A 27,342-nucleotide genomic window follows, 5' to 3' on the forward strand; every position below is an offset into this window, starting at 1 on the left:
TTTCTTTTGATTAATGTTAGCTTAGTACATCTTTTTTCATCCTTTTAGTTTTAGCCTGAGTCCTTTTATTTCTTAGTATTTGTTTTTCTTCAGGATGTTTGTTTAATCATTATTCCTCCTTGTTTGAATATTCCATTTGCGGTGGTGGCTTACAGTCTACTTTAAGTTTGTGGAGTGCTTCGGGGGGAAATTGATATCATCTGTAGTTTTTTTTGTTTGTTTTGTCATAGTTCCATTATGGTGGTGATGTGGTCTGCCTTATTCTGTTGTTCATTTCATGAACTGGGTTCCAAATTCAATAATAGAACCTTTCAGCTCTGTGCTCTTTTGTCCAATCTCTTTTTATATCCAGGGAAATCCCCTCAAGATAAATGTATCTTTTGAATGTTTGGCTTGCCATTATATACTGAAATGTTCAAAGGATGTCTTTTGCAGAGCAAAAGTTTTTAATTTTGCTGAAGTCCACGTTGACAGTATCTTTCCTTTATGGAATATGCTGTAGTTGTCATGTCTCAGAACTCTTTACCTAGCCCTAGGTCCCAAAGATTTTCTTCTGTGTTTTTTTCTAACAGTTTTATAGTTTCTTATTTTGAATCCATGATTCATTTTCAGTTAATTTTTGTACAAGGTGTGCAACTTAGGTCCATGTTTTTGTTTTTGTTTTCCTATCAGTATCCAATTGCTTCAACACCATTTGTTGAAAACAACAACAAAAAAAAACAGCTATCCTTTCTGAATTGAATTACTTCTGCACATTTGTTAAAAGTCTGTTGGGTCTGTTTGGGTGGGTTTATTTCTAGGTTCCCTGTTCTGTTTCATTAATCTATGTGTCTGTCCGTCAGCCAGTACCACACTGTCTTCTTCATTGTAGTGTCTTAAAATTGGGCAGTGTTTCTGCCATACCATTTTTCAAAATTATTGTAGTTAATGTAGGTTCTCTACCTTTCCATATAAATTTTAAAGTCATCTTGTCTGTATCTACAAAAACTTTGCCAGCATTTCTAAAAGAATCGAGTTATGCTTGTTGATCAGTTTGGGGGAAGAACTGCCATCTTTATGATGTAAGTCTTCCAGTACATGAACATAGTATGTCCTTATCTAGACCAAAATCAATGTTTTGTAGTTTTTGGTATACAAGCCCCATATATGTTTTCTTAGACTTAAGATTAATACCTAAGCTTTTCTCTGTTTTTTTGAGTAACTGTGAATGGTATCTTTTTAATTTCAGTTTTCACATGTTAATTACTAGTATATATAGTGTTGATTTTTGTATATTGATCTTGTATTGTGCCCTCTTACTGAACTTACTATTTCTAGGAGCTGTTTTGGAGATTGCTTAGGATTTTCTACAGTATAAACAGTTGTGCCATTTGCAAATAAGGACAATTTTATTTTTTCCTATAAAATCGATATGCCGGCCGGGCGCGGTGACTCACGCCTGTAATCCCAGCACTTTAGGAGGCCGAGGTGGGCAGATTACAAGGTCAGGAGATCGAGACCATCCTGGCGAACACAGTGAAACCCCATCTCTACTAAAGAATACAAAAAATTAGCCAGGTGTAGTGGCAAGCACCTATAGTCCCAGCTACTCGGGAGGCTGAGGCAGGAGAATGGCGTGAACCCAGAAGGCGGAGGTTGCAGTGAGCCCAGATTGCACCACTGCACTCCAGCCTGGGCAACAGAGCAAGACTCCGTCTCAAAAAACAAAAAACAAAACACATAAAGTTCCAGTACTATGTTTATGTTACAAAGAGTGTTTTAAGCTTTAAAAAATTGTTTCGGTGAAGCTTTATAAAAGCCTTAGGCATTATCTTGGTAGCATCAAACAATAAATACAGATGCACTGAAAAAGAAAGTTTTCTTTGTTCAAATGGTATAAATTTATTCTTGCTTACTCTAAATACCTTTGAAGTATTTTCCTTGTTACTCTTTTTACAAGACTAGTCTCATACTGCTTTATTTCATAGCGGAAAAAATGCTGATTTATTTTCACCAGCTCAAATTTGTTTTTCTTTCTTGTACAAGTCATTTATTTTGTTATTCAGGGTTCTGAACAAGGTTCAACCAGTCAAGAACAGGCCTTATCTGCTCAGCAAGCTGCTGTTATTAACCTTACTGGAGTAGGAAGTTTTATGCAGTCACAGGCAGCTGGTAGGTATCTTCATAACTTTATATGCTGAATTTACTAAACATATTCAATCTATTTGGGATCTCATCACTTATTTTCTTTGCCTTCCCTTACAACCAGTAAACAGGAAAAAGTAAAGCTATAATGTGTGAACTATTAAATTGATTAATGGCTGAGATTTTTTTCATTAATTTGATAGTGCATTAATTAAAAGAGCTTTGACTTAACATAATTACCACAGTTGTGTTTTCCTTATGTTACAGTTTACTGGCAAAATTTAATAATTATCCACTTTACTAGGTTACCAGAGCTGTTTTCAGTGTTTGCCAGTAGTTATGTTAATTAATAACTTTTTCGTTTTCCTGGGTTAAGACTGAATTTTTCTAGATTGCATAATCTTTTGTTTCATTCTGGTAATTTGTAGTTGCATAAATGACTTTAAGTCTTAATGGACAATAGCATAACTTATGTAAGCCACTATTATCATTTAAGAAAAGATTAACTTCTCAACACTTCCCAGCAGTAAATGGTGAACTAAAGATTACTCTTAATGATTCCTGTCAGTTGAAGATAATTCTAACTTTATACTTATTTAAAAGAGTAAGCCACATGTATAAGAAAGCTGTAAGAGTTTGAGGATTGAATGAGTGACTTTGTTGTCAATATCTTATCACTGTGGGCTTACTATGCCTTTAGAAGTCTTTTAGAATAATCTTTATTTTGGAAGTAAGTAATCCTTACATATAAAGTTCCAACTCAGAGGTAGTGAATTTCCAGAGAGAAGTTTATGTAATTATATACCTTTATCAGCCCAGTTGTGAATTTCCGAAAATAGCTCTAGTATAATTTAGTGACAACTCTAGTCTGAAAAGTCATGAGAATGTTCCTAGCCACAGATTGCCATAATTTGAGTCCAAGTCACCTAAATCATGTTGGCCTTCAAACTTCCTCATATGTAAAATAAGTGTTGAACTGATTACTGTGGTTCCGCTCAGCTCAAAAAATAACAAACAATGCTCAGTCTCAGTTCATCACCTCTGTTGTTAATAGAGTAGTCTGATATTCATTGCAACATCTTTTGTTTAAAGCAATTGTCTGTCTACCAGCTTTGTTGTTACGATAGTTTGGATTTCTTCCATCTCCCTTCTCCTACTGTTGGTTATATTTCAAAAATAATGTACTCTTCTAAACAAAATAGCACCAGTATCAAATTTTATACAGATGCGAGAGGTTCAGTGCTTTGACACATAATGCACTCCCTTCTCTGTGTCCAGAAAGTTCCATAATCAGTGGTACCCCCAACTAACAGGAGACCATATACTAAATTTATTCTGAAATGTCTATGATTTGATACTTAAGATTAATCGTACTGCTAACTTTTCTATTATTTCATTTTCTGTGTTGTCCTTTTCTAACCCTGGTAGCCTTCAAACTTTTTGACTGGCCTGCTTTCCCCTTCTCCTCTCTGTAGTGTTGTCTCAGCTTGGCTCTGCCGAGAACAGACCTGAGCAAAGCCTTCCTCAGCAGAGATTCCAGCTCTCCTCTGCCTTTCAACAGCAGCAGCAACAGATACAAGTAATCCAGCAACTTCACTCTGATTACATTTTTAAAGATACTCAGCTCCAAAAGTACCTCAAAATAACTTGCTTTAGTTTTATTTTACTGTCTTTTAAGACTGTACAGTAATTGGTAAATAATTTAGCAAATTTTATTTAAAAGTCTTGACATTTTAGCCAGTCAACTTGGAGCACTGAATATATTTTGTACATTTAAGCCATACTCTTAAAATTTTTCATGAAGTGCTGGTGGCACATTAACATACATTTTTCTAGTATGCAGTGTATTTTGAAATAGACAGTTGTAAGTGCCAATTGTTAACTTTCTAATATTTTATTGCAGAAAAGTGTTCCTATTAGTAAATGTCATACCTGTTTATTTAGAAAAATGTTATACCATCATTTTAGGAAGGAAAGTCAGCATATTATAGTTGACTATCTTGATATTCAGGGTTGTTTTATATTGCTATAAACTATCATCATACAACAAAATGGTAACTGAAGTTGCTGAGTTACTACAATATAGACTGGCAGGGCAAAGTAACAAATAATTTTGAAGTTTGCCAAGAATCATTTTTAAAGCCCTCAGCAGGCTTCTGTGCCACTGGTGCTGTTTGACTGTGCATTGTCTCAATGTGGTATAGTCCCTTTTTGTTATCTTGGTGCTTTCTCCCTTTTTCAGTTGTGTTGTTTCGTCACTCTCAGGAAAAGCACCTTTCCACACCTGCCTGCATTTAACATAACTCGATTTTTTTCCCTCCCTTTTGCAGCAGTTGCGATTCTTGCAGCATCAAATGGCTATGGCAGCAGCAGCAGCACAAACAGCTCAGCTACATCGTCATCGGCATACAGGCAGCCAGTCAAAAAGTAAAATGAAGAGAGGCACGCCAACCAGTCCAAAATTCTGAGTCTTGCATTATTTTTTGTTCCTTTTTTAAAAACACAAGAGCATTGAATCAAAAGGATTGAGTTTCTACTTTTTGTTTTTTTAATGTGTCAGTATTTTACATTGCTAGATGTACAAACTTTATACAGAAGCACAACCTTATCATTTTTAAATAAAAACAGGGAAATGGTTTAACAAACTAGGGTTGGTTTGCCTAAGTCATTGCTTTTTAAAAATGGTTTCACTATACATTATATGGAAGTGACCTAAGAAATAATAGAAACATCTTTCAGAAGAATGTAGTTTGATATTTATTTAGTATAAAATGTTTGTGCACAGTGTTAACAAATACAATTTTTACAAATCTGTTTTGAAAAGTGGCTATTTATTTGGGTTTCATACTCTTAATTACTTCATCCATCAATTTTTTAACTTCTTTGTGTCTTGTAACTGCTCGGCTCATGCAGTCCTGAAGTTTAGCTCCAGTTAGCCCGCTTCCACCTGAAAAATTATTTTGCCAATACTTTTAATCTATCACTGCTTTTCAAAAAACATTAATGTCATATCAAATTATGAAACAAAAAAATTGGATAACATAAATCAGGGTACAGTCTGAAGATCTGCAAGTTAGTTTCACAAGACCTCCAAGTGATTCTAATGTATGTCTTAAGTTTAAGAATCACTGACATATACCATTAAGATGGAAGAAAATTTGAGGTAGCTAAGAAACTACAGTAAACTTAAATTAGGTAAATGAAATATCCCATATTCCATTTGGCCCTCCCTAATTTAAGGCTCACACTGAGTTTTCATCTACATATGTTTAGGACTGAAGTGGCAGGAACATGCCTGGTTTGTGAAGACAACAGAGCTTGCCTTCCTCATCCATTACTATTGTTAAGGTTCCTGTTGCCAGATGTTCCTCCTCTCCAGTAGGGTCAACTATAAGCAAAGTGCTATAAAAAGAAAAAAGTATAAGTTACCAATCCATGGAACAAATTTTACTTTAAAAATACTAAACATACTTTTACTTTAAAAATACTGTCAGCCTCCCAAGTAGCTGGAATTACAGGTACACACCATCACACCTAGCTAATTTTTGTATTTTTAGTAGAGACAGGGTTTCACCGTCTTGGCCAGGCTGGTCTCGAACTCCTGACCTCAGGTGATACCCTGCCTCAGCCTCCCAAAGTGCTGGCATTACAGGCATGACCCACCATGCCTCGCCCTGCTCTACTATTTCTGAATGTGCTAAAATCCTTGGAAAATACTGAAGATAGCTTCAGGTAAATCTTTAGTGAAAGAATTAGAAATTAATATTACACAGGTATAAGTAAACCAAGGAAAAGGTAAAGTGAACACAATTATCATCCAAATCAGGATGCTTATGAAAGCAGACAGGTTGACTATAAATAATTGTGCAGGGACAAGTATAAACTCAAGTGTCCAGGGAAAACTAGGATGTAGAGTCACCATAGCACTTCCTGAAGAGTTAGAATGCTGAACATCAATTACCCAAATCTTAAATATAGAAAATTTTAAAGTAAGTTTGATTAACTTACTCATCAAACACAGCAAAGGAAGTTGCAACTGGATGAGTTCTAATATTCAAATAACTTTTCTTCTTTAAATTAACTTCTGCTAAAGCAGTTTCTTCATTTATAGTAACTTCAGGCAACTGTACTAAGAAAAGGCAAATTTGTAAAGTAAGTCTCTAAGAAACAAATGGTTTCTAAGCTTTTTTTTTTTTTTTTTTAATTCACCTTTCCCTCGATTGAACTTGCCCAGAACATTTCTTTTTAAAAAGCACCTTACAGCCACTAAGGTAAATACAGAGGATATACATTGCTCTTCACAACATCTGACATGCCTACCTAGTGCTTATTGCATAATTTTTTTAAGTTTAAGAAGTCAAAATGATTTTTTTTTTTAATTTTTAGAGATCGGGTCTTGTTATGTTGCCCAGGCTAGAACTAAATTCCTAGCAATCTTCCCACCTCAACCTCCCCAGTAGCTGGGTGGGACTATAGGCATGTGCCACTGTACCCAGTTTTGAAATGAAAATGATTACTAATAGATAACATGTCTAGCTAATTTGTATATGCCAGGTACTGTTTTATGCATTTCCACATTTTCATTGTATTCACCTAATCAATACTCTTACAAACTAAATACTATTATCCCTATTTTATTATAGATAAGGAAACTTCAGCACAGAGTGACAGAGCCAGGAATCAAACCTAAGTCTCTGCTTTAACCACTCTGTTACAATATTGTGCTAACTTCATTTTCTACCTCCAATTCACTTAACCACTCTATTATAATATTGCTGTGCTAACTTTATTTTCCACCTCCAATTATTTGTTCCTACCAATTCATCATTCACCAATGATAGGGAATATGCACAAGTTATTGAAATCTGTAACTAATCAGTCAACCTAGACTCCTTGCTAAGAAACTTCACTATTACTATGGCCTCACAGTAAAAACAACAGAATCCATTCTAATTCTTTTGGCAATATCACATAAAGAACTATGAGGATACTGGCAGATCTTCACCAATCACCTAGCCAGAAGTTACAAGTCTTGTCTCCCTCTCCCACCATTATTAACACTATTATGGAAAGGACTGAAGTCCTAACCTAAGTAGACGGGTACAGTCAAAGCAGCACTCTAAAGAGCATTCAGTTAGAGAATATACAACTATCAACTATATTTGGAAAGTAATGGCAGTATTACATTCATTAATTTGGAAGCATACGAAAGCAAATGTACATTAAAAGTTTCACAAAACAGAACATTCTAACCCATTAGTGGGAATATTGCCGTTTTTGTAAGGCTGCTTACCATTTTTTAAAGCCGCTAACAAAGCAAATGTGCAGGCATCCAAAATGTTTCCATCATAGTCGAGGCAAATGAGATCACAGTATAGAACCCAGGCAAGCTAAAATAGAATTAACACAAAAGGAAATTAAAGCCTTCTAATGGGTAGAACATGCTATTCGCTTAGACTTAAGAACCACAGAACCCTTGGTTAAACAAGCAAGATAACCTTCAAGGCTCAAAAACCTTAAGAAAATGCTTTACCTTTTTCAAGTAGAAAACCAGAAGAAAGTGGACAGGTTTGGTGAAAGCTGGCTTTTGATTGCCAAGCTGACAAATGACAAACATGTCCATTTCCCTTAATGGAGCTACAGATGTAGAAGGAATTTCCATTCTTAGTGGGAGGTTACAGATAAGGAAGATGGTTTTGAAAGCCCTAGCTAAAATTCAAAATGCACTTTCCCATAATACATGAAATGTTTAGGTTTTACAGTGCTAACGTATCAGTTTATGGAAAGCCTCTCTAGGTTCTAATCAACCTAGTTTTACATTTTCAAATAGACTTTGGAATCTACTGTGGATTCACCAAAAACATATGTTAATATGATCAATGTTATAATCTGCTATAAGGAATAAAAAATGATTGAACTTTTCTCTAAAGGTTAAGGGGGGAAAAAAATTACTTCAGTTTAAAAGGTAGCTCCCAGACAGGTGGTAAGTTAGTCAAACTTGTTTTTTATAAACAATATGGTTCACTTAGAGCATTATAGAGTAAGAAATGACTGAATCTCTAAAATCTGTAAAGCAGCCATATTTAAGGCTACTTTGATGGGTGATTTTAATTTCTTTGTTCCCTTTCCCCCACAAAAAAAATCTCTTCAGAATTAATAAGAACTTATAGCTTCTCTATTCCTCTTACCTTCCCTGGAGAAATGCATAAGTCCTCTTTCTGAATTATCTGTGAACTTGATTTAATGACAAAGAGCAAAGTAAATGAAAAGTCAAAAACTATCTGAAAATGAATTACAGTAAAATTTTATCATGGTGCTCTTACTTTTCAATGACATCTGCAATGAACTGGCTAGCCACTTGGGCCTCTTCTCCAGGAGGTCCAGACCGGAATCTCGATGAACACAGGGGTGGTAGATCCACATTAGGAACTGAAAGAAATACTCTGCAGCTATGAACTAAATTTTTTTTTTTTTTTTTTTTTTTGAGATGGAGTCTTGCTCTGTCACCAGGCTGGAGTGCAGTGGCGCGATCTCCGCTCACTGCAGCCTCCACCTTCCAGGTTCAAGAGATTTCCCTGCCTCAGCCTCCCAAGCAGCTGGGATTACAGGCATGTGCCACCACGCCCAGCTAATTTTTTTGTATTTTGGTAGACAGGGTTTTACCATATTGGTTAAGATGGTCTCGATTTCCTGACCTCATGATCCACCTGCCTCAGCCTCCCAAAGTGCTGGGATTACAGGCGTGAGCCACCATGCCCGGCCTAAACTTTTTAATTTATGGATTATCGAAGTGTTAAAGGTATGAATCCACAGTAAAGGCAGCTGTGGCCATGGACAGGCTTTTCTGAATAGAGTACATTGTAACATAGTTACATTCTGCTTGGTCTCTGTAAGACTCCCAGGCATGAAATTTGTATTTTTCTGACTTTTTTCCCCCCATATGCATTTTTTAAAAATCTATTTTAGACTTCAATTCTCCTAAATCCTTTACAAGTTTTCCTGGTATCTTTCAAAATACCTCAATCTGTAACTGAAGACAGACCCTCTGCTAACATCCAACTGTTTTTCTCATTTAAGAAAATGTTGGTTCCTACCGTAAAGAACAGATGGTTCCAAGACAAGAAAAAAAATAGCAGTTGTATAAAGCAAAGAATCTTTATGGAAACAAAAAATGTGCAATGACAGTTCTTTGACTAAAAAAAATTCCATTCTATTTTTTTCTTTTGAAACAGGATTTCACTCTGTCACTCAGGCTTGAATGCAGTGATACAATCATATTTCATTGTAGCCTTGACCTCCCAGGCTCAAGCAATCCTCCTGCTTCAGCCTCCCAAGTAGTTGGGACACAGGTGTGCACCAGCACACCCAGCTAACTTGATTTTTTTGTAGAGACGGGGGTCTCCTTTGTTCCCCAGGCTGGTCTCGAACTCCTGGGCTGAAGCAATCCTGCAGTCTTGGCCTCCCAAAATCCTGGTATTACAGGTGTGAGTCACCACACCCAGCCAAAGTTCTATTTTCTTGGTTAGTAACATATGAATATATAAACAAAAATTGAGCAAGCAAGTTTGATAAAGATTAAATTTATGAAATTCTATATCCTGCTATTATGCTATCTTTTACTAATACGGAAAACTTTTGAGGAATTTGTTTTATTGTTAAATATTTCTGAATATTAGGAATAATTTTCTTTACATCAACTCAACTAGGACTTAACTAAAATTATTAAATGTGTTAGAAGTATTAGTATTAAAATTACAAAACCATTTAACTTACCAACATATCCTTTATCAGGGGCATCTGTTGGTGGTGCTGCAAATTCCTATAGTAGCAAAGAAATGTTTCCTATTGAAACAAGCTACTGAAAAATTATGAAGACAACTTAGCAATCAGTTATGGAAGGCTCTATCAAATATCAGCTTAGGGAATTGTGCCATGGCCTCTAAGGACATTGGTGCTGATCCTCACAGTAGCTCTACAAGATAAGAAGGCACTATAGTACAGTGGACTACACTATAGTGCTGCTCATCAAGATTACCTGGAGATCTTTTGAAAAACAGTAATTGAGTTTGTGCCCCCACCTAGTAGCCAAGAATCTTAATTTATTCCCCACATGGTAGAGCCAGATTTAGGAATTGCTGCTTTAGTGGTAAACAGCAAAAGTTCAGCTGGGCGCGGTGGCTCACACGTGTAATCCCAGCACTTTGGGAGGCAGAGGCGGGCGGATCACCTGAGGTCAGGAGTTTGAGACCAGCCTGGCCAAGACGGCAAAACCCCGTCTCTACTAAAAACACAAAAATCAGCCAGGCGTGGTGGCAGGCGCCTGTAATCCCAGCTACTTGGGAGGCTGAGGCAGGAGAATCACTTGGAACCCGGGAAGCAGAAGTTGCAGTGAGCCGAGAGCCTGCCACTGCACTCCAACCTGAGCAACAGAGCCAGACTCCGTCTCAAAAAAAAAAAAAAAAAAAAAGCAAACGCTCTGCAATTAGCAAGCCGGTTCAAATGTCAGAGCCACATTTACTGGCTAACTTTAGGCAAATTATTTAACCTCTAACCTTAAACTCCTCATCTGTCAAATGGGAAGAAAATAGTGTCTACTCCTAGGGTCTGTTAATAAGGGCCAAATGAGATAAACCTGTTAAATCCCAGGCATAAAACCCGATAAGGAGCAAGTTCTCAAATCGTCTTGTTATATATCACTCCAGGTTTACCAAAGAAGAATCTCAACTAAGTGTTAAATAACACAGGGTGTATTGTAGTGAAAGAAGCACAGGCTTTGGAGTCAGATTTATGTCTCAAGTTTTACTTATGAGTCTTATGTACCTGGAGAGGTTACTGAACCTCATCTATAAAACAGGAGGTGGAGAAAAATAACAAATGATTGTTGCAGGGATTAAAGTGGATAATTCTGTAAAGTGCCTAAAAAGGTGTCTGGAACATAGCAGGTACTCAGTAAATGGTAGCCATTATTCCCTCAAATTTTTCTTTTCAACAATTTCAATTTTCCACACATTTACACAGATTACATGTCATCACCGGCTAAAAGGATGTCACCAAAAATCTGTTAATTTCTCAAATGATATAACCAAATGTTTTAAAAATTAAGGGTGGCTAAGATTTTTAAAGTTGTTTCATTTTGGTACATTTGACAAATGTTCAGTCATTAAACTTGGGTCATATTATTTAACACTCATAGTGAAAGCTCTTGGGAAATTAAATATTAAAAACTGACACCCAACTGTCAAATCAAGAGTGGAATTATAGGTGTATATTACAATCTAATAAAGAAAGCTAACTTTGTAACTCAAATCTCAATAGGACATATTTAGAGTTACCGCTTTAACTCCACAGATCACTGTAGTATTTCCCAACTTCACTAAAGCAGAACCATCTGCGGTACTAATTGAACCTGAAAAGATAAGCAAAGTGAAAAGTGCATGAAAGGAAAACAGCTACAAAATTATCTACATAATCATTAAAATTAAGTGTTTTAGCTTGCTGTGTATGATTATCTTGCTACCCCTCTCAGTTGCTTATGAATATTTCGTTAGAATAATTGATTTTTACATAACTATTTTAAATTAGTGTTTAAATAATTATTCACCTGTCCTTGAATTTGTGTTAATCATTTTTCATTCAGTTACAGGGCTTTTGTACAGATAAAAATCTCTTCACACAAAAAATCATCAAATTCTTTAGAAAAAGAGAATTTGGCTGAAAAACTGTTTAGGTGGTTCAGAGACTAAAACTTGGGAATATCATACAGTTGAAAATGGAAAATACATCCTTACCTATGTTGACAGTTGTGGTTCTGAATTCACCAAGTTCTCTTCCATCAGGACGGCAGTTCTCTTTCTAAATAAATGTTTATATAAAAATAGATTATACCTATTACATATTTTACACATCTATCCCAAGTTTTACACACACCAGGGGAAACACATTAAATGTTACTTCAAATGGATTAAATTACTTGAAATGTATCTTTAAAAGCAGCCCATTGTTATCAAAAGGCAAAACATGTACATAACTTTTTACTCACCAGAAATCTCCTGTAATACTCCAGAGGTTCCACAGTTCTGAAACACGTGTTAAAAATATATCTGAGATAAACTGATGAATCTTAACATAAATCCAGAAATTGGCAAAGATCTTGAGTGTTGTGATGCAGCATACATCTCCACAACTTTTAACTAAAAGTAATTCTAGAAAGTAAAAATCCTTGCAGTAGCAATCACATTCAATTGCTGTCCTTAACTCTGCCATTAACGATTAGAAGATTGGCGTCTAAAAGCCCTTTGCGTGAGCTCTTTAAAAGCGGATTAATCTAGGTGTCAAAAGAATCTTGTCATTCTTGCTCTGAAACAAGGATCCTAGTGATCATGAATATCTTACTAGATAACTCAGGAAACAAAAAAGGTACATCTTTATTTTCACTGTAACTGAAATTTAGCATATTCTTCAATTATGACTGTAGGCAATAAACCATAGTAACATTAGCAGTACCTGCAACTTTAACAACCACAGAGACCACAGATGTCTTCATTTGTACCCTATAGCTATGTAAGGTATGTTCAGGCTCACTGTTACTTTGAAATCCCAGCAGTTACTACTAGTCTCGCCACTAGATCTTGTTTAAGAAGGTTAATTTTAAAGCAAGTATATATACTACTATATCATGTCTTCGGAGTTTATACTTATAGATAACTATTTCAACATAATGGATTTCCTTTGGAATCCTATTTACCCATTTTTTAGAAACTTTAAGAAAGTCCATTGGCTTCACACACAATAAAACCTTCCAAACGAGGCATGATCCTTTTAGAAATAAATGACGGGAGAGGGAGAAGCAGGCGGTATGTGGCTCTGATGCAACAATCTTGATTGACTGACTGACTGAGACAGAGTCTCAGTCTGTCGCCCACGCTGGAGTGCAGTGGCGCGATCTCGGCTCACTACAAACTCTGCCTCCCGAGTTCAAGCGATTCTCCTGCCTCAGCCTCCTGAGTAGCTGGGATTACAGGCGCCCACCACCATGCCCGGCTAATTTTTACATTTTTATTAGGGACTGGGTTTCACCATGTAGATCAGGCTGGTCTCTAACTCCTGACCTCAGGTGATTCGCCCGCCTCGGCCTCCCAAAGTGCTGGGATTACAGGCGTGAACCACCGCGCCCGGCCACAATCTTTAAAAGAGTACAACTATGTCTCCTGGGACTGAACATTCACTACACACCACGCTCACGAGCGCTCGCAGCGGGCATGGAACTCTACAGAGTCCTTTCATCTCTCGTTTCATTGGGGGGAAGAAGCCCTTTCTTTTCACTATAACCACCTCCAGGTCCTCCCACTCGTCGCCTGCTTCGACGAGGAAGGAAATGGCACCCCAACGGGGTCGCCCTCCGGGTGAGAGAATCCCAGCTAAGAGTTAAAGGAAGCTGCCGTCCACCTGGGTACAAAACTCGACCCGCCACCTGCCAACACTCACTTGAACCCAGCCGCCATCTTCCCGCCCGCGCGTCTGCGCCTGCGCCGCTCCTCGCTTGCGCGCCTGTTCCGCCGCCGCACTTTCGACACGGTTGCCCGGGCCGCTCACGCCACAGGAAACGCCAAGGTGGGGACGCGACGAAAGGTCCCTGGCCCGCCTTCGCATCGACTTTCCCCTGCCCAGACGCCCTTCTAAGTTTCCTTGCCTTGGACGTATTTTGACGAATCTGCTGTTAAAGAAGGAGCTGGTGTCCGTCTTTATAAAAAAACTGGTGCTGTAACTCAGAATAACGCCAACAGTTCAGAGATAACAGGGTTTCCAGCGAAGAATTAAGCAGTGCGTGTGGAGCGTTATTCCAATGTTTCTGCGTATTTTTTTTCCGCCTGTGACTTAGGCTGAGCCCTGGCCTTGCCTCTTCACAGTCAAGGGCTCCTTGCTCCAGCACATGAGAAACCTGAACTTTTTTTTTTTTTCTTTTTCTTTTTTGAGACGGAGTCTCGCTCTGTCGCCCAGGCTGGAGTGCAGTGGCGGGATCTCGGCTCACTGCCAGCTCCGCCTCCCGGGTGCACGCCATTCTCCTGCCTCAGCCTCCCCAGTAGCTGGGACTACAGGCGCCCGCCACCATGCCCGGCTCATTTTTTGTATTTTTAGTAGAGACGGGGTTTCACCGTGTCAGCCAGGATGATCTCGATCTCCTGACCTCGTGATCCGCCCGTCTCGGCCTCCCAAAGTGCTGGGATTACAGGCGTGAGCCACCGCGCCCGGCCAAGAAACCCGAATTTTATTTGCGCTCATTGTCCCACCACGTTCTGCTCTGCATCAGCTTGTGTTGTAGACTGTGTCGTGCTCAAGGCTGCCATCTCCTTCCTAGGCGGGGTTACCAGATAAAATACAGTTAAATTCGAATGTCTGATAAACACAGCATTTTTTTTAAGCATGAGTATGCCCCAAATAGAGCATGCAATTAGTTGTTGCCAGAACCTGGAGGGAGCTGGGAAGACTTTACAGATAGATAGTGGTGATGGTTGCACAGTATTGTGTATGTAATTAATGCCACTCACTATTGTAAAAACGATTAAAATGGCAACTTTTTGTTTTATTTTACCACAATTTATAGAAACTAGTGTAACCAGAAACCTTTAACTGGATGAGTTGTATGGTGACTATCTTAATAAGGCTGTTAAAAACATGATTAGTTTTTTTTGTCTGAAATTCAAATTAAGTAGACATCTTGCATATTTGCTAAACCTGGCGGCCTGCTACGGAACCTGGCGCGCCTCTCCACCGACTGGGCGCCGAGGGCACGAGAGCGGCGTTTTCTCCGCCTCGCCACGCGGGGGCGCTGCGGCCAGCGGGCGCGACCTCTGGCGACGGGGCCGAATCTCACGGGCGCGCTTCCGCTTGTGTGTAGGTGCGGGATTGGGCGGGCGGCTCCGGCATGGAGGATGGCTCCGCTTCTGCTGCAGCTGGCGGTACTCGGCGCGGCGCTGGCGGCCGCAGCCCTCGTGCTGGTGAGAACAGGGATGGGAACCCACGCAGGCCGGGGCTCACTGCTCTCCGGGAGACTGCAGCTCCTCAGGCGTCCCCTCCTGCGCGCTACCCGTTCTCAGACAAGTCCCTTTTCCCCTAGCTTCCCCCAAATACCTGACCTCGGAGTTTCCTTTCCTGGAGTTTCACTCTCCTTTTCTTCCGTTCTTTAATTTTCCTTTGGAATCTTATCTCTTTGTGTGCTCAGTTTTTCACACTGGGGCGCACCCACCCAGCCTGGCATCGTCGCCGCTTCCCTCGCCCCTGGTGCCCATGCCCCCTGCCCACCCACTCTTTCAGCCTCGACCTCTCCCAGACTCTCCGGGACCTGCAGCCGCTGCAGTTCTGCTCCACCCAGGGAGGTCTCCAGCCCCAGAAGGGGTGTGCTCCCTAGCATGCCTCCTTTGCTGATGGGGTTAAGCAGATAGAGGTGACGGAGCCCTTACTGACAGCAGCTATCTGTTACAAATGGGAATAAATCCGTGGATCGATGAGACCCACTAGGGACGCAGGGTAAGCGAGGGAGACGGGCCTCAGGCCTCTTGTCAGGGGCGCGTGTGTCCCAGAATTAAGCACCCTAAATATAATGCCCATAAACAAGGCAGGACAATAGAATTCAAACTCGATTTTCTTTGCCATTGCTCTCGAAACACAAAAACATTGTAAACTCTTGCTGATTGTTACGTGGTAGAAAATTGGCCAAATGAACTCTCTCCCGCGTACCTTGGAATGAGCCTGCCCTCTAGTTAGTAAGTGGAGAGGATTTCAGCTTCCTTCACATTCAGATTAGTCATCTAGACAGCACTGCCAGGAAGGCCACCCTGCCATCTTTCCAGAAAATGTATAAATTTACAGTTTAGATAAAATGTAATGCATCCTTTCTTCTTTGTTAATAGTATCTGGGTAAGAGAGGAGTCCTCTCTTGCCCTAACTAGTGGAGATTTCAGGGTTTGGAGCTTTTTTGTTTTTTCAAGTTTTTGAGCAAACCAGGATTTATTTATTTTTTATTTTTATTTTTTTTTTTGGCGGTGTACGGGCGGGGAGTGGATTCACACATTCTTAGATTGAAGCTGCCTTACTTTGGGTCTTTTGCACAGATTTTATGAGACTGTACTGACGGTATGTGTTCCCACTAGCTTGAAGTGACAAGAGCTACCATTTATTGAGTGTAGTACTTACTATATGTTCAGTGTTGCACTTGGTTTAATAGGAGTTATCTCATTAAATCTTTAAAATAACACTGACATATATGTTATCATTATCATTTTTTTTTTTTTTTTTTTTTTTTTTTTTTTTTTTGAGACAGAGTGTTGCTCTGTCGCCCAGGCTGGAGTGCAGTGGCCAGATCTCAGCTCACTGCAAGCTCCGCCTCCCGGGTTCACGCCATTCTCCTGCCTCAGCCTCCCGAGTAGCTGGGACTACAGGCGCCGCCACCGCGCCCGGCTAGTTTTTTGTATTTTTTAGTAGAGACGGGGTTTCACCGTGTTAGCCAGGATGGTCTGGATCTCCTGACCTCGTGATCCGCCCGTCTCGGCCTCCCAAAGTGCTGGGATTACAGGCTTGAGCCACCGCGCCCGGCCTGTTATCATTATCATTTTACTGGTGAGGAAACAAGTTGGAGAAATGAGCTCGTGTACTCAAATGTTGCACAACTAGTGAAACTTAGGTTTTTTTAAATGCCAGAGCAAGAAATAATTTAAAAAATAATTTTTCACAGCTTCATCTTTTCTTCATATGTATCCACTCTCCATTCTTATTTTCTCACAGTCTCACCTCCTTTCTGAATTATTTTAAAACAAAATTCGAAGATATTTTATCTTTAAATCCTTAGCATTTATTTCTAACAGATAAGGTCCCTCTTTTTAAAATACCACAATAAAGTGGTCACAGATTTATGTTTATTCTGTGATTTCAAATGCCCCCTCAGTTCACTTGCCCTCACTTGTCTCATATATGTGTCTGTTTGTTCCAATCAGGATCCAAACAAGTGTCACACCTTGTACTCCGTTGACATATTCAGTGTCTTAATCGGTTAAAAGTTTCTCCTCCTCCTTTTTTTCTTTTCCTTTTTGTTTTGTTTTGTTTTTGTTTTTGTTTTTGAGACGGAGTCTGGCTCTTGTCGCCCAGGCTGGAGTGCAGTGGTGTGATTTTGGCTCACTGCAACCTCCGCTCTCAAGCAATTCTCCTGCCTCAGCCTCCTGAGTAGCTGGGATTACAGGCGCCTGCCACACCACTCCTGGCTAATTTTTATACTTTTAGTAGAGACGGAGTTTTGCCATGTTGGCCAGGCTGGTCTCGAACTCCTGACCTCAGGTGATCCGCCCTCCTCGGCCTCCCAAACTTCTGGGATTACAGACGTGAGCCACCATGCCTGGCCTTTTTCCTTGTCTTTAATATGATCATTTGTCCCGTAGAACTTCTCACAATTTGGATTTCTTTGATTGCTTCCCCTTAATGCCTTTTAATATCTTCTATCTCAGATTTTCTATAAACTGGTAGTTAGGATCGAGAGACCTGATCAGATACATACTTGATGTGTTGTTTAATCAAGAAAAAATTGTGAATGATGCTTCTTCCTTTCTCTTGTGTCTCATTAGGAGTCATGTAATGGCCAGTTGCCTCTGGTGTTAAGATGGATGTGTGGTTTCAAGTGTTGCCAGCCAGACCCACCAGTTATTAAAGTTTGTCATCAGCCTGAAGGTTTTAGTAGTCATTGAGGATCATTACCTAAATGCTTTATTTCATTGTGGGTTGCAAAGTGAAATATTCTGATTGTATCCTTCATTTATTACCTAGAGTTTTGTAATGAAAGAAATCTCATCCTCAGCTATTCATTTACCCTGAAATATTTTTCATACATATAAAACGCAAAATAAAAGGCAAATTTTTGAAATAATGAGATGGTTCCTGCATCTTATCCAGTTTTTGTTTTTAGTATCGTTGTGAATTTATGATTTACAGTATTTTCATGGTTTGATCCATTGCAATAACTTTTTTTGGCAGGGGGGAGGTGGGAGGATGATCAGATTCTTGCATCATAGGCCACTGAGAGCCCCTTCAGGTTGACTAATTTGTCCTTTCAGCATAGCCCTTGTAATCTTTGATAGTGTCTTCAAATTGGTCATTAAATTACAAATGAGTAGCATTCCAAAAATTTATAGACTGTTTTGAAAGCAGAAAGTGTACCAATAGAAACAATGTAAAAAAAAAAAAAAAAAGGTTATTTCCAAAGCTTAGCTCCCAAGTGCCTATGGAAGGGAGCCTGTAAGTTAGATACTTCAGTAAATGCTGTATTCTGAATTCAAATTCGAGTTAAGTATCAAAAACATATTCTTAAACATTGTTGTCCCTACTTGGTACTCTGGGGAATCTTCCTTTTATATCTTGGGTCTGTCTGGTCCTCGATGGGAAGTCTGCCCTCACCCCGCATGTTCCAACTGCAAAATGGACTTGTCCTGTCACATACAGATTCCAGGTAGAGATAGGACCTTACTCTGTGTGTGTGTGTGTGTGTGTGTGTGTGTGTGTGTCTATGCATGTAGACACGCTAAGGATCAGAGGTTTAGGGCACCTAAGAGTAGACTGGTCTTCCTGTAGTGACAGATCTCTCTTGTAGCTGGGATGATGGAAGCCTAGGGAATGATGACTGGGAAGAGACAGAGCCTCCCAAGGCATCAGCACCTTACTGATGGAAAAAAGGACAGTAATTCATTCCTAAGTAGGGGACTAGTTAGTGGACTCACTATTGTCTAATTTTGGAGTCACCTCTAGACCATTGTTAATGAACTGAAGCCTGAGAGTGAATATTCAACTAAAAGAAAAGTAGATGATGTATTCTAACATAAATACAGAAAAATCAGCAAAACATAATTTCTTTTTTGTAAAAGACATGTATGTCTGCTTTTAGATTTCCGTCGTTGCATTTATAACTGCTACAAAAATGCCAGCACTCCATCGACATGAAGAAGAGAAGTTCTTCTTAAATGCCAAAGGCCAGAAAGAAACTTTACCCAGCATATGGGACTTACCTACCAAACAACTTTCTGTCGTTGTGCCTTCATACAATGAAGAAAAACGGTGTAAGCCCAGTTTTGATTTTTTTGGTAAAGGGTAGTTTGGAAAGAAAAGGAAATTTAAAGTATTTGACTTCACCGTCTTTGCCAAAACATTAATAGATGTGGGCTGTGTCACGTGCACAGTTGGTAATTGTTGTAGTTCGGCAGAGAGGGAAGTGAATATTTGCTCTCACGAATAGGAGCAGCATCATGAGGCAGTGGGGCTGGAATGTTCTAGAGAGGTAATAAGCAACTTGTGGACAGAAGGCAGGAATTTTCCAGATGGGAATGACCGTTGGGAGAGTACCAGAGGGGCTTGTTAGATTATTGGGACTTTTTTCTGTATGTAAGCTGAATGTGCCGGGCTTGGAAAATCATTTTCAAAAGCGATTTTTAATATATTTTTTTCTTTAAGTGCCTGTGATGATGGATGAAGCTCTGAGCTATCTAGAGAAGAGACAGGTATCATGTTTTCTCTTTTAATATGATATCTCCAATTAAAACTAGACCAGGTCACCAACTTGTGGACCCCAAGCTAGATGCACTGTGAGAGGCAGTCCTGGCAGCACTCCAATTGCTGGGCCACCTGCTGCTCGGCTTGTTGCTATCCAAAAGCCCGGCACGTAGCATGCTACCTCCAGAGGCAGGTGGGTGACCCAGGACAAACCAGGAAGCGGCAATTTCTGTTTCTGTGCCCTCCTACCCATTTTTATCCTGTCTTGCCTGATGATATATTTAAAATTGAGTGACAGTGTATGTCTGCAGACTTCGTATGATGCCACAATGCTGTTTCTACTTTTGTGACTTATAAGAAAAGGTATATTGTTGTTGTTTTTGCTGTTAACTTTTATTCTCTTCTCTCTTTTTTTATTTTTTGGTTAACTGAGTTTGAATAAACAGAAAAACTAAGTCTGAATGAACAGAAAAAAAGATATTTTTAAAAGACTTACACTTACATTGAAATTATTTTGCATTTCTTCAGTATTCTCGAGAGTCTCCCCTCACGTTTTCTTCCTCTTTTCCCTACATAAGGAGAAGAGAAATAATACACAATCTTCTTTTGTAACATTAGCTGCCATTGGAATCTCCTTGGAGGGATTAAGAATCAAGTGAGTTCTTTTTTTAAAAAAAATTGTTTTGATTTACTTTGCTTTTAGATTTTTTGTATAGAGGGGAAATAGAAGATTCACTGAAAAAGAAAGGGCCGTATTACCTTATTACCAACTCCAAAAATTCAATTTAGAGAAAAGAAGAAAGGAATTGAGCCCTTGATATGTATGAGGCTTCTACCTCTTCAATTACATGTAATCTTTACACCAGCCACATAGAGTAGGTTTTTCTGTTCTCTTTTTTTAATCCGAAAATAGGCCCAAAATGTTAAGTTGCCCAAGGTCATTAGGCTAAGAAATGCTGCGGCCAACCTGGAATCTGCCCTCTCTGACTTCAAACCTCAAGAGCTTTTTTCTTGCACACCGGTACCCTCTCAGATGTGCTATAGCACCACAAGTACCTGGCTTCTTCCAGCACCAAGGTACAGGGCAGACCAGGGAACAGCAAGGTGACATGTAGAGATTGAGTCAATATTCACTCTCCACCTCTACCCAGGATCTCTCTCTTTTTTTTTTTTTTACTTAGCCTTTTTATTTTATGCGGTTTGTGCACTAATATTTATATTCAAATTTATATGTATCAACACTAAAGCAGTTTTTTAAATTATTGATAATTTTATTAGAATACTTTATGGCAATTATGCCAAATTGTGTTATTTTATTTTTGTTTCTTGCAGAAACGAGATCCTGCGTTCACTTATGAAGTGATAGTAGTTGATGACGGCAGTAAAGATAAGACCTCAAAGGTAAATACACTTGCTTTTAGAACTGACAATAGATAGAAAATAGAGAACAATTTTACACATGTGAAATCTCACTTTCATTCACCAGGGGACCCTAAAACTGTGCCTGACACTCTCCACTGTTACAGTGTAGATAGCAGAAAAAACAGATTTCGTTTATGGAACTTCTCCATAAGACCAGGGAAGCTTTGAAGATTGCCAGATAGGGAAGAAACATACCCACACACAGTTCCTCCTGGCCTTTATGGTAGGAACCTTCCTTGCCTACCAGTTTGTGCTTCCCTTTTCCCTAAGCGTAGTTTCTTTATGCTCCATCTTGCCTTATAATTTCTAAAGCAGTCACGCCAATAGAAACCTGCCTTCATACCAGCCGCTGGGAATCAGGTATGTCCTCTCACATGCACAGAGAGCACTGGCAGGATCTGGCCCAGGAAGGGTAAGTGCTGCACTTTGAGTAGTATGCTGTGAAAGTTATGAACGCAAGCCATCTCAGCAGTTTAGTGATACATGCAGGGAATGGCATGGAAAGCAAACTTCGGACACTTGCTGCTGAGATTAGAGAGGTAGCCTAGACCCAGCTGAGGCTGTGCATCTTCTCCTGAGGAGCACTTTTTTGGTGGCCCTTGACCTGTGAGTGGCCAGCTGCTCTGCTGGAAGGATCAGAGATGCCCTCCCAGGGAGGACAAGCAAGGGAGGGGTTAGCAATTGGCCCCACTGCTCCCAAGGTTGGGAGGAAGTAGAAAGTTGAAATTATATTTAGTAGAAGTTTTTATTTAAAACAAAGACACCAGTTTTCGCTAAGCTAAATATTTACGGATTCCCTGTTAATGTCTTACAGTCTGAGAGGTGTGAGGAAAATTTTAGGTGTGGCTCTTGTTCTTGAGGTGTTTCAGACTAAGGGGGCACAAATTATAGTACAAGGGAATACTGCAGTTGTACAGTGATGTTTATTATATCCTCAAACAACATAGCAAAAAGGCGAGTAGGCACTCAGTAGGAACTCAGTTCACAAATGGTGGCCGAGTGACAGCTGCTGCCCTGTAAAACACCGTGCTATAAAACTTCAGTGTGCATCCATTCCAAATAGGTGTGGCTTCAACAATGTTATATTCCTTGAAGCTCCATACAGAGTCTAGAGGGAGCTTTTCATCCTAACATAGTAAAGTCTTATTAGTTCACTTAGCTACTCACACAATGACTTTATCTTCTTGGTTTTGGAGTCTTATGATGAATATCAAGTATTGTGCCATTCCAGAGTAAACATCTACAGCACAAATAACTGTTCTTTGAACAGATGTTTCTTCAGCTGTTAAGCAGGAGTCAAGAGTTCTGACTGGTACTAAAATACAAAGATGTAAAGACCATTTTCTGCCTTGAAGGAATTCACATCTATTAATAATACTGGAAATATGCAGTAAATAATTAGAGCACTATGTGTTAGACATTTTTATCAATTAGGAACTGTATCATAGAGTGGCTTAGATAATAAAGACGTTTAATTATCTCATCTGCCAGGAAGTCTGGAAATAGTTGATTCCGGAGTTGGCTTAGCATTTTAACAGGATCAGGTTGCTGGATCCCGATCATTTTCAGTTTCACGCATTCCTTCATCACAAAATGGCCACAGCTACAAATATTACATGTCCTGGAGTAGTAAGGGACAGCCAGGACTTTAAGAATCATCTCTGGGCTGGGCACGGTGGCTCATGCCTATAATCCCAACACTTTGGGAGGCCAAGGTGGGAGGGTGGGAGGATTGCTTGAGCCCAAGAGTTTAAGGCTGCAGTGAGCTATGATCGTGCTACCGCACTCCAGCCTGGATAACGGAGCGAGACCCTGTGTCAACAAAAAGAATCATCTCTGCGTGCATCTCTCCTTTTGAACTAGGAATGACAATCTTTACCAGAAGTCCTTACCCCCCCTTTAGTAAAGCCCACACCAAAAGTTCACAAGCTAGAACTTAGTGACATGACCACCCAAGCCTGCAGGGAGGCTGCAGAAGTACTCAGCAAAGAGGAGTTAGACCAGTCATGGTTCATCCCCTAGGGCTTCACAGTTGTCACTATGCATTATTGGGGCCATAACAGCAAAGAAGGAGGCACTGTTTGCTGGACTGGCAGTTAGTTAGCAGTGGTACAACAGGACTGTGTACACTGGACCATGGCTGCATTTGCTCATTGAGACTGATAGATTTCAGCTATATGTCAGATACCAGAAATAAAAATCTCTGCTTTTAAGTAGCCGACATTTACAGTTGCATTATGTGATGAGTAAAGTAATAGTTGAATGAGAAAATGCTTTAGTAGTATGTATTGCTGTTAGAATTATACTCTTCTTTTTTCTGGGGGAAGGTGAGGGTGGGCATGGAGGCTAGAAAAGAGAAATGGTGTTTGACTGAGTCTTAAGCTGGCCTGACAGGTGAGGAAGCTGGAAGACAGTGTTCTGAGAAAAGGCATACAAGTGTAAGACCGTGGTATGGTCTGGAAATCTCAAATACTGCTAATGTACATGGTACTAATGGGGCGGCCTCAGAAGCTGGCTAAAAAGGTGAGGGCTGAATCACAAAGGATCTCCTATGCTATGATAAGGAACTCATATGTGATGCTTAGAAGCCGTGGGTCATCCTTGAGGGTGTTTGAACAGGGCTTATGTGAACCGATTTCCATATTAAAATGCTCCTCATATAACTTTAGGAATGAATTAGGGAGTCAGGCTAGAGATGTGGAGACTTTCGGGGATAAGGCCCTGAACTAGGTCAGGAAGATGTGAGGATGGCATGAATTTGAGAGGCATTTTACAAATCAGTCGGTGAGTTACAGTAGCCAGTGAATTGTGATGCGTGATAGAAATGAAAGATGATTTTCAGGCTTTCAATTTGAGCAACTTAGTAGGTGGTGATGCCATTTGCTGCAGCAAGGAATATAGACTGAGCAGGAGTGGGAGAAGGAGATGAATGAAATTCTGGAGTTTTTATTTATTCAGTATATAACTACGTGATGCAGGACAGAGAGTCTGGGCTCTAAACAGACATGCGAGATTCATAAATATAAGGTGTAATTAAGCCCATGCAGTGACTCCCAGTGAGCTTTTATGTTGACAAGAGAAGATGGCCAGGGGTTTCCCATTAGCTATGTGTACAACGTAGAGTCGGTCCTTGTGAGCATTATCAGCGTTTAAGGAGCAAGCCAAGCAAAAGGAGTTAGTGGTGAAAACTTAGGAACAGTTAGAGGAGGGCAAAGGCCGGATGAGAGCAACTTTACAGCTGCCCGTAGAGTTGGTTGTCAAAGGACAGGGTACCTGATGGACTAAGGTTACAAGGAAAGGGGATGTGGAAGAGCAAAGGGCATGAGCCATACTACAGTGGACTGAAAAATAAATGGGTGATGAAATGCAGGTGGCAAATATAGATCACTATCTCATGACTTTGATTATAAAGCAGAATAATGGCAGTAGTTTGAGAAAATAGTGAAGTCAAAGGAAAATTTTTAGGATGCTGGCAGCTTGAGCAACTCTGAGGCTGTGGAGCCAGCAGAGAGCAAGGGATTGAAGATTTAGAAGAGAAGTTACAGCATGGATATCTGCTGAGAGAGAGGAATTTGAGTGAAAAGATTCTGGGGAAATGGTCAGGATATAAACAGCCTCTCTGGGGAGTAAGATCGATTGCAGACCAGAACAAATACAAAAGTCATTAACCAGTGTTGAGGGCCCAATCACAGGTTTGTACTAGTCAGATAGCACATGGCTTTTGTGGGGAGTTTTTTTTGTTTTTGTTTTTGTTTTTGTTTTTGTTTTTGTTTTTGTTTTAGCAGCTCAGTAGCTTAGGTAGAGGGGTCAAGAAAAGAAGGTCATTGTCCACTCTGGCAGTTCCTCTGCAGGAAATTGAACTATGATTTCAACCTAGTAAGTCAATGCCACCAAGAATTCTACAGCTCCTCCAGGTCATCAAAATGTAGAGTGGATATAATCTAGTCACAAGAAGGGGTAAACTCCAATAGCAGTGTTTGAGCCAAAGCAAGAAACATGGCTTATATAATTCTCTTAGAATCCAAATTAATTTTATTCTGACTTTTATGTAATTTCACAGGTAGCTTTTAAATATTGCCAGAAATATGGAAGTGACAAAGTACGTGTGATAACTCTGGTGAAGAATCGTGGGAAAGGTGGAGCGATTAGAATGGTAATACATATTTTCAACATTTTTATCTAAAATATAAAGGTATCTTGAATAATGTCTTTTGCAGACTTGTATGTTTGCTCGCTGCTTGAATACCGGCCTTTCAAGTTAGTGATAACATATTTTTAATAATAACTTCATGTTTTTAGTCAAATTTTATATTATGTCATATCTATAATATACTGAGTGATTTAAAAATATATTTCTGTTTATCTTAAAGTTTAAAATGTTACCATCTACTGCTGTATCTTTGATAGAGTTACCAGATAGTAAGCTTATGTGGTTTCTTGCTGTTTAAAAATGCTTTTTTGTATTAAGTTTTACCTTTATGAAGGTATGCTGTTATGCATGGTAGCATAAACTAAGATGAATTTGACTTGGGTCTATCCTGATGAAATGTGCAGTCTAATAGAAAAAGTAAGCATTTGCATAAGTAAAAAAGAAGATTACAATTATGAGAGACATGCAAATAAAGTGCTAAGAAATTTCAAAAAAGAGGTTACTGTCAGCTGAGGCATATCAGGTACGAATCAAGCTGAAAGTTTAAAAATCAAGATATGTGAAAGAAAACCTAAATAATTGACATTGAGGTTCATTTATTTATTTTTCCCTCATAAAAAGAAGTCTAGAAGTGGGCAGTCCAGGGCTTGTTCAACTCCACAGTCATCAGAAGTCCAGGCTTCTGCCGTTTCACTCCTTCCTCATGCACACGGTGACGCCTGGAGCACAAGCCATTGTGTCCACATTCAAACAGGAAGGAGAAGGGAAATGGTCAGGATACAAATCATCACATGTTGCCCTCCTCACAGTGTCTTATGAGTTAGGGTCTATTAGTTTGATGATTATATGGATGAGGAAAGTGAGGAAAGAAGGTAAAGTAAATTACCCAATATTTTCAGATGATAAGAGGTAGAGTCGAGATTTGGATGCAGTTAGTTTCACTCTGAAACCCATGCTTTTAACCTCTCTGATAATTATAGAGAAAAGACTTGAGAAAACAGCACACCATGTAGCAAAGCCAGAAAAGACAGAAGTAGGAACTCTTTGGATATGTACTAGAAACTGATTCACTTTGGTTGGGTCATAGGATATATGAAACAGAAAGAAAGTAGGATTGATGCAATGTCGTGGTGGGCTTTAAATCTATTCATTTGTTTCTTTATTCAGCCAACGTTGTACTTTCATTAGAGACGCAAAGATGAAAGACACCTATTCTGTCCTTAAAGATATCACAGTTTAGTAGGGAGACAGACCATTGCCATACAGTGTGGTAAATGCTATAATAGAAGTATATGCAAAATGTTGGCGCCACCATCTGTTGGGGGGAGCAGCACAGATGTCCCTGAGGAGGCAGATTCCGAGCAGGATCTTCAAGGAGGATTAGGACTTAACCACATACAAGTTGGGAGGGCAGGGAGCCTAGACAGGGAACATGAACAAAGGCACGGCAGTGTGAAAGAACATGCCACAATAAAGGACCCACTCATGGTACCCATGTCTTGACTGTGGAGGTAAGGCTGCAGGGGTGGGTGGGTTCAGGTCACAAACTGTAGGCAACGGGCTTTTACCTTTTTTACCATTGACAGAGTCACACTTTAATCAGCCAGCAGCAAGTGTAGCAATATTAGGCAAGGTATGATTAATATTTATTTGGATTATGATAGTGACAGAAGAGAAGAAAATGAGGGGATAAATGTGAGAGCTATTAAAAGGACATAGAATTGGGTCTGGGGTCAGAGAGAAGAATGACGACGTATTAAGCCATTCTTACTTTGCTATAAAGAAATACCTGAGACTGCATAACGTATAAAGAAAAGAGATGTGATTGACTCATGGTTCTGCATGCTGTACACGAAGTGTGGTGCCAGCATTTGCCTCTAGTGAGGGCCTCAGGAAGCTTCCACTCATGATAGAAGGCGAAGGGGGAGCAGGTGCATTATATGGCGAGAACAGGAGCAAGTTAGCGGGCAGGGTGGTGCTGCACACTTTTAGACAACCAGATCTCATGAGAACTTGCTCACTGTTGCGAGGACAGCACCAAGCTATTCATGAGGGATCCACCCCCATGACCCTAACACCTCCCACTGGGCCCAACCTCCAACATTGGGGATCACATTTCAATATGA

At 39.7% G+C, this 27,342-nt stretch overlaps 3 protein-coding genes across 23 annotated transcripts in view; 2 read left to right on the forward strand and 1 right to left on the reverse strand.

Moving 5' to 3' along the window:
- Positions 1–4,936, forward strand: part of LOC105486035 (SPT20 homolog, SAGA complex component) — a 48,953-nt gene extending 44,017 nt beyond the window's left edge. For 13 of the 21 annotated variants that reach the window (XM_071081465.1, XM_011748674.3, XM_024794177.2 and 10 more), the window contains 3 exons: positions 2,046–2,151; positions 3,600–3,703; positions 4,455–4,772. In XM_071081465.1, coding sequence (XP_070937566.1) covers positions 2,046–2,151; positions 3,600–3,703; positions 4,455–4,592 — 348 coding nt within the window. In that variant the 3' untranslated portion in view covers positions 4,593–4,772. Of the gene's footprint in view, positions 1–2,045; positions 2,152–3,599; positions 3,704–4,454 lie in introns of all 21 variants that reach the window. The other 8 variants (XM_011748693.2, XM_011748689.3, XM_011748696.2 and 5 more) reach the window with 3 other exon arrangements.
- LOC105486037 (exosome component 8) lies at positions 4,650–13,882 on the reverse strand. Its single transcript, XM_011748698.3, has 11 exons — positions 13,609–13,882; positions 12,164–12,200; positions 11,913–11,976; positions 11,457–11,530; positions 9,898–9,943; positions 8,448–8,553; positions 8,313–8,358; positions 7,418–7,514; positions 6,133–6,253; positions 5,420–5,526; positions 4,650–5,071 (listed from the first exon to the last, which is right to left on the reverse strand). Exons 1-11 carry the CDS (start codon positions 13,623–13,625, stop codon positions 4,956–4,958), a joined length of 831 nt encoding a protein of 276 aa, XP_011747000.1. The 5' UTR covers positions 13,626–13,882; the 3' UTR covers positions 4,650–4,955.
- Positions 13,883–14,983: 1,101 nt separating this feature from the next.
- The window catches only part of LOC105486038 (ALG5 dolichyl-phosphate beta-glucosyltransferase), a 50,912-nt gene continuing 38,553 nt past the window's right edge, over positions 14,984–27,342 (forward strand). Inside the window, exons 1-5 of the mRNA XM_011748699.3 lie at positions 14,984–15,119; positions 19,043–19,214; positions 19,606–19,652; positions 20,977–21,045; positions 25,127–25,219. Coding sequence (XP_011747001.1) covers positions 15,054–15,119; positions 19,043–19,214; positions 19,606–19,652; positions 20,977–21,045; positions 25,127–25,219 — 447 coding nt within the window. The 5' untranslated portion in view covers positions 14,984–15,053. The remainder of the gene's footprint in view (positions 15,120–19,042; positions 19,215–19,605; positions 19,653–20,976; positions 21,046–25,126; positions 25,220–27,342) is intronic.

Source organism: Macaca nemestrina, chromosome 16 (assembly GCF_043159975.1).
Source record: "Macaca nemestrina isolate mMacNem1 chromosome 16, mMacNem.hap1, whole genome shotgun sequence".
Classification (NCBI taxonomy): Eukaryota; Metazoa; Chordata; class Mammalia; order Primates; family Cercopithecidae; genus Macaca; species Macaca nemestrina.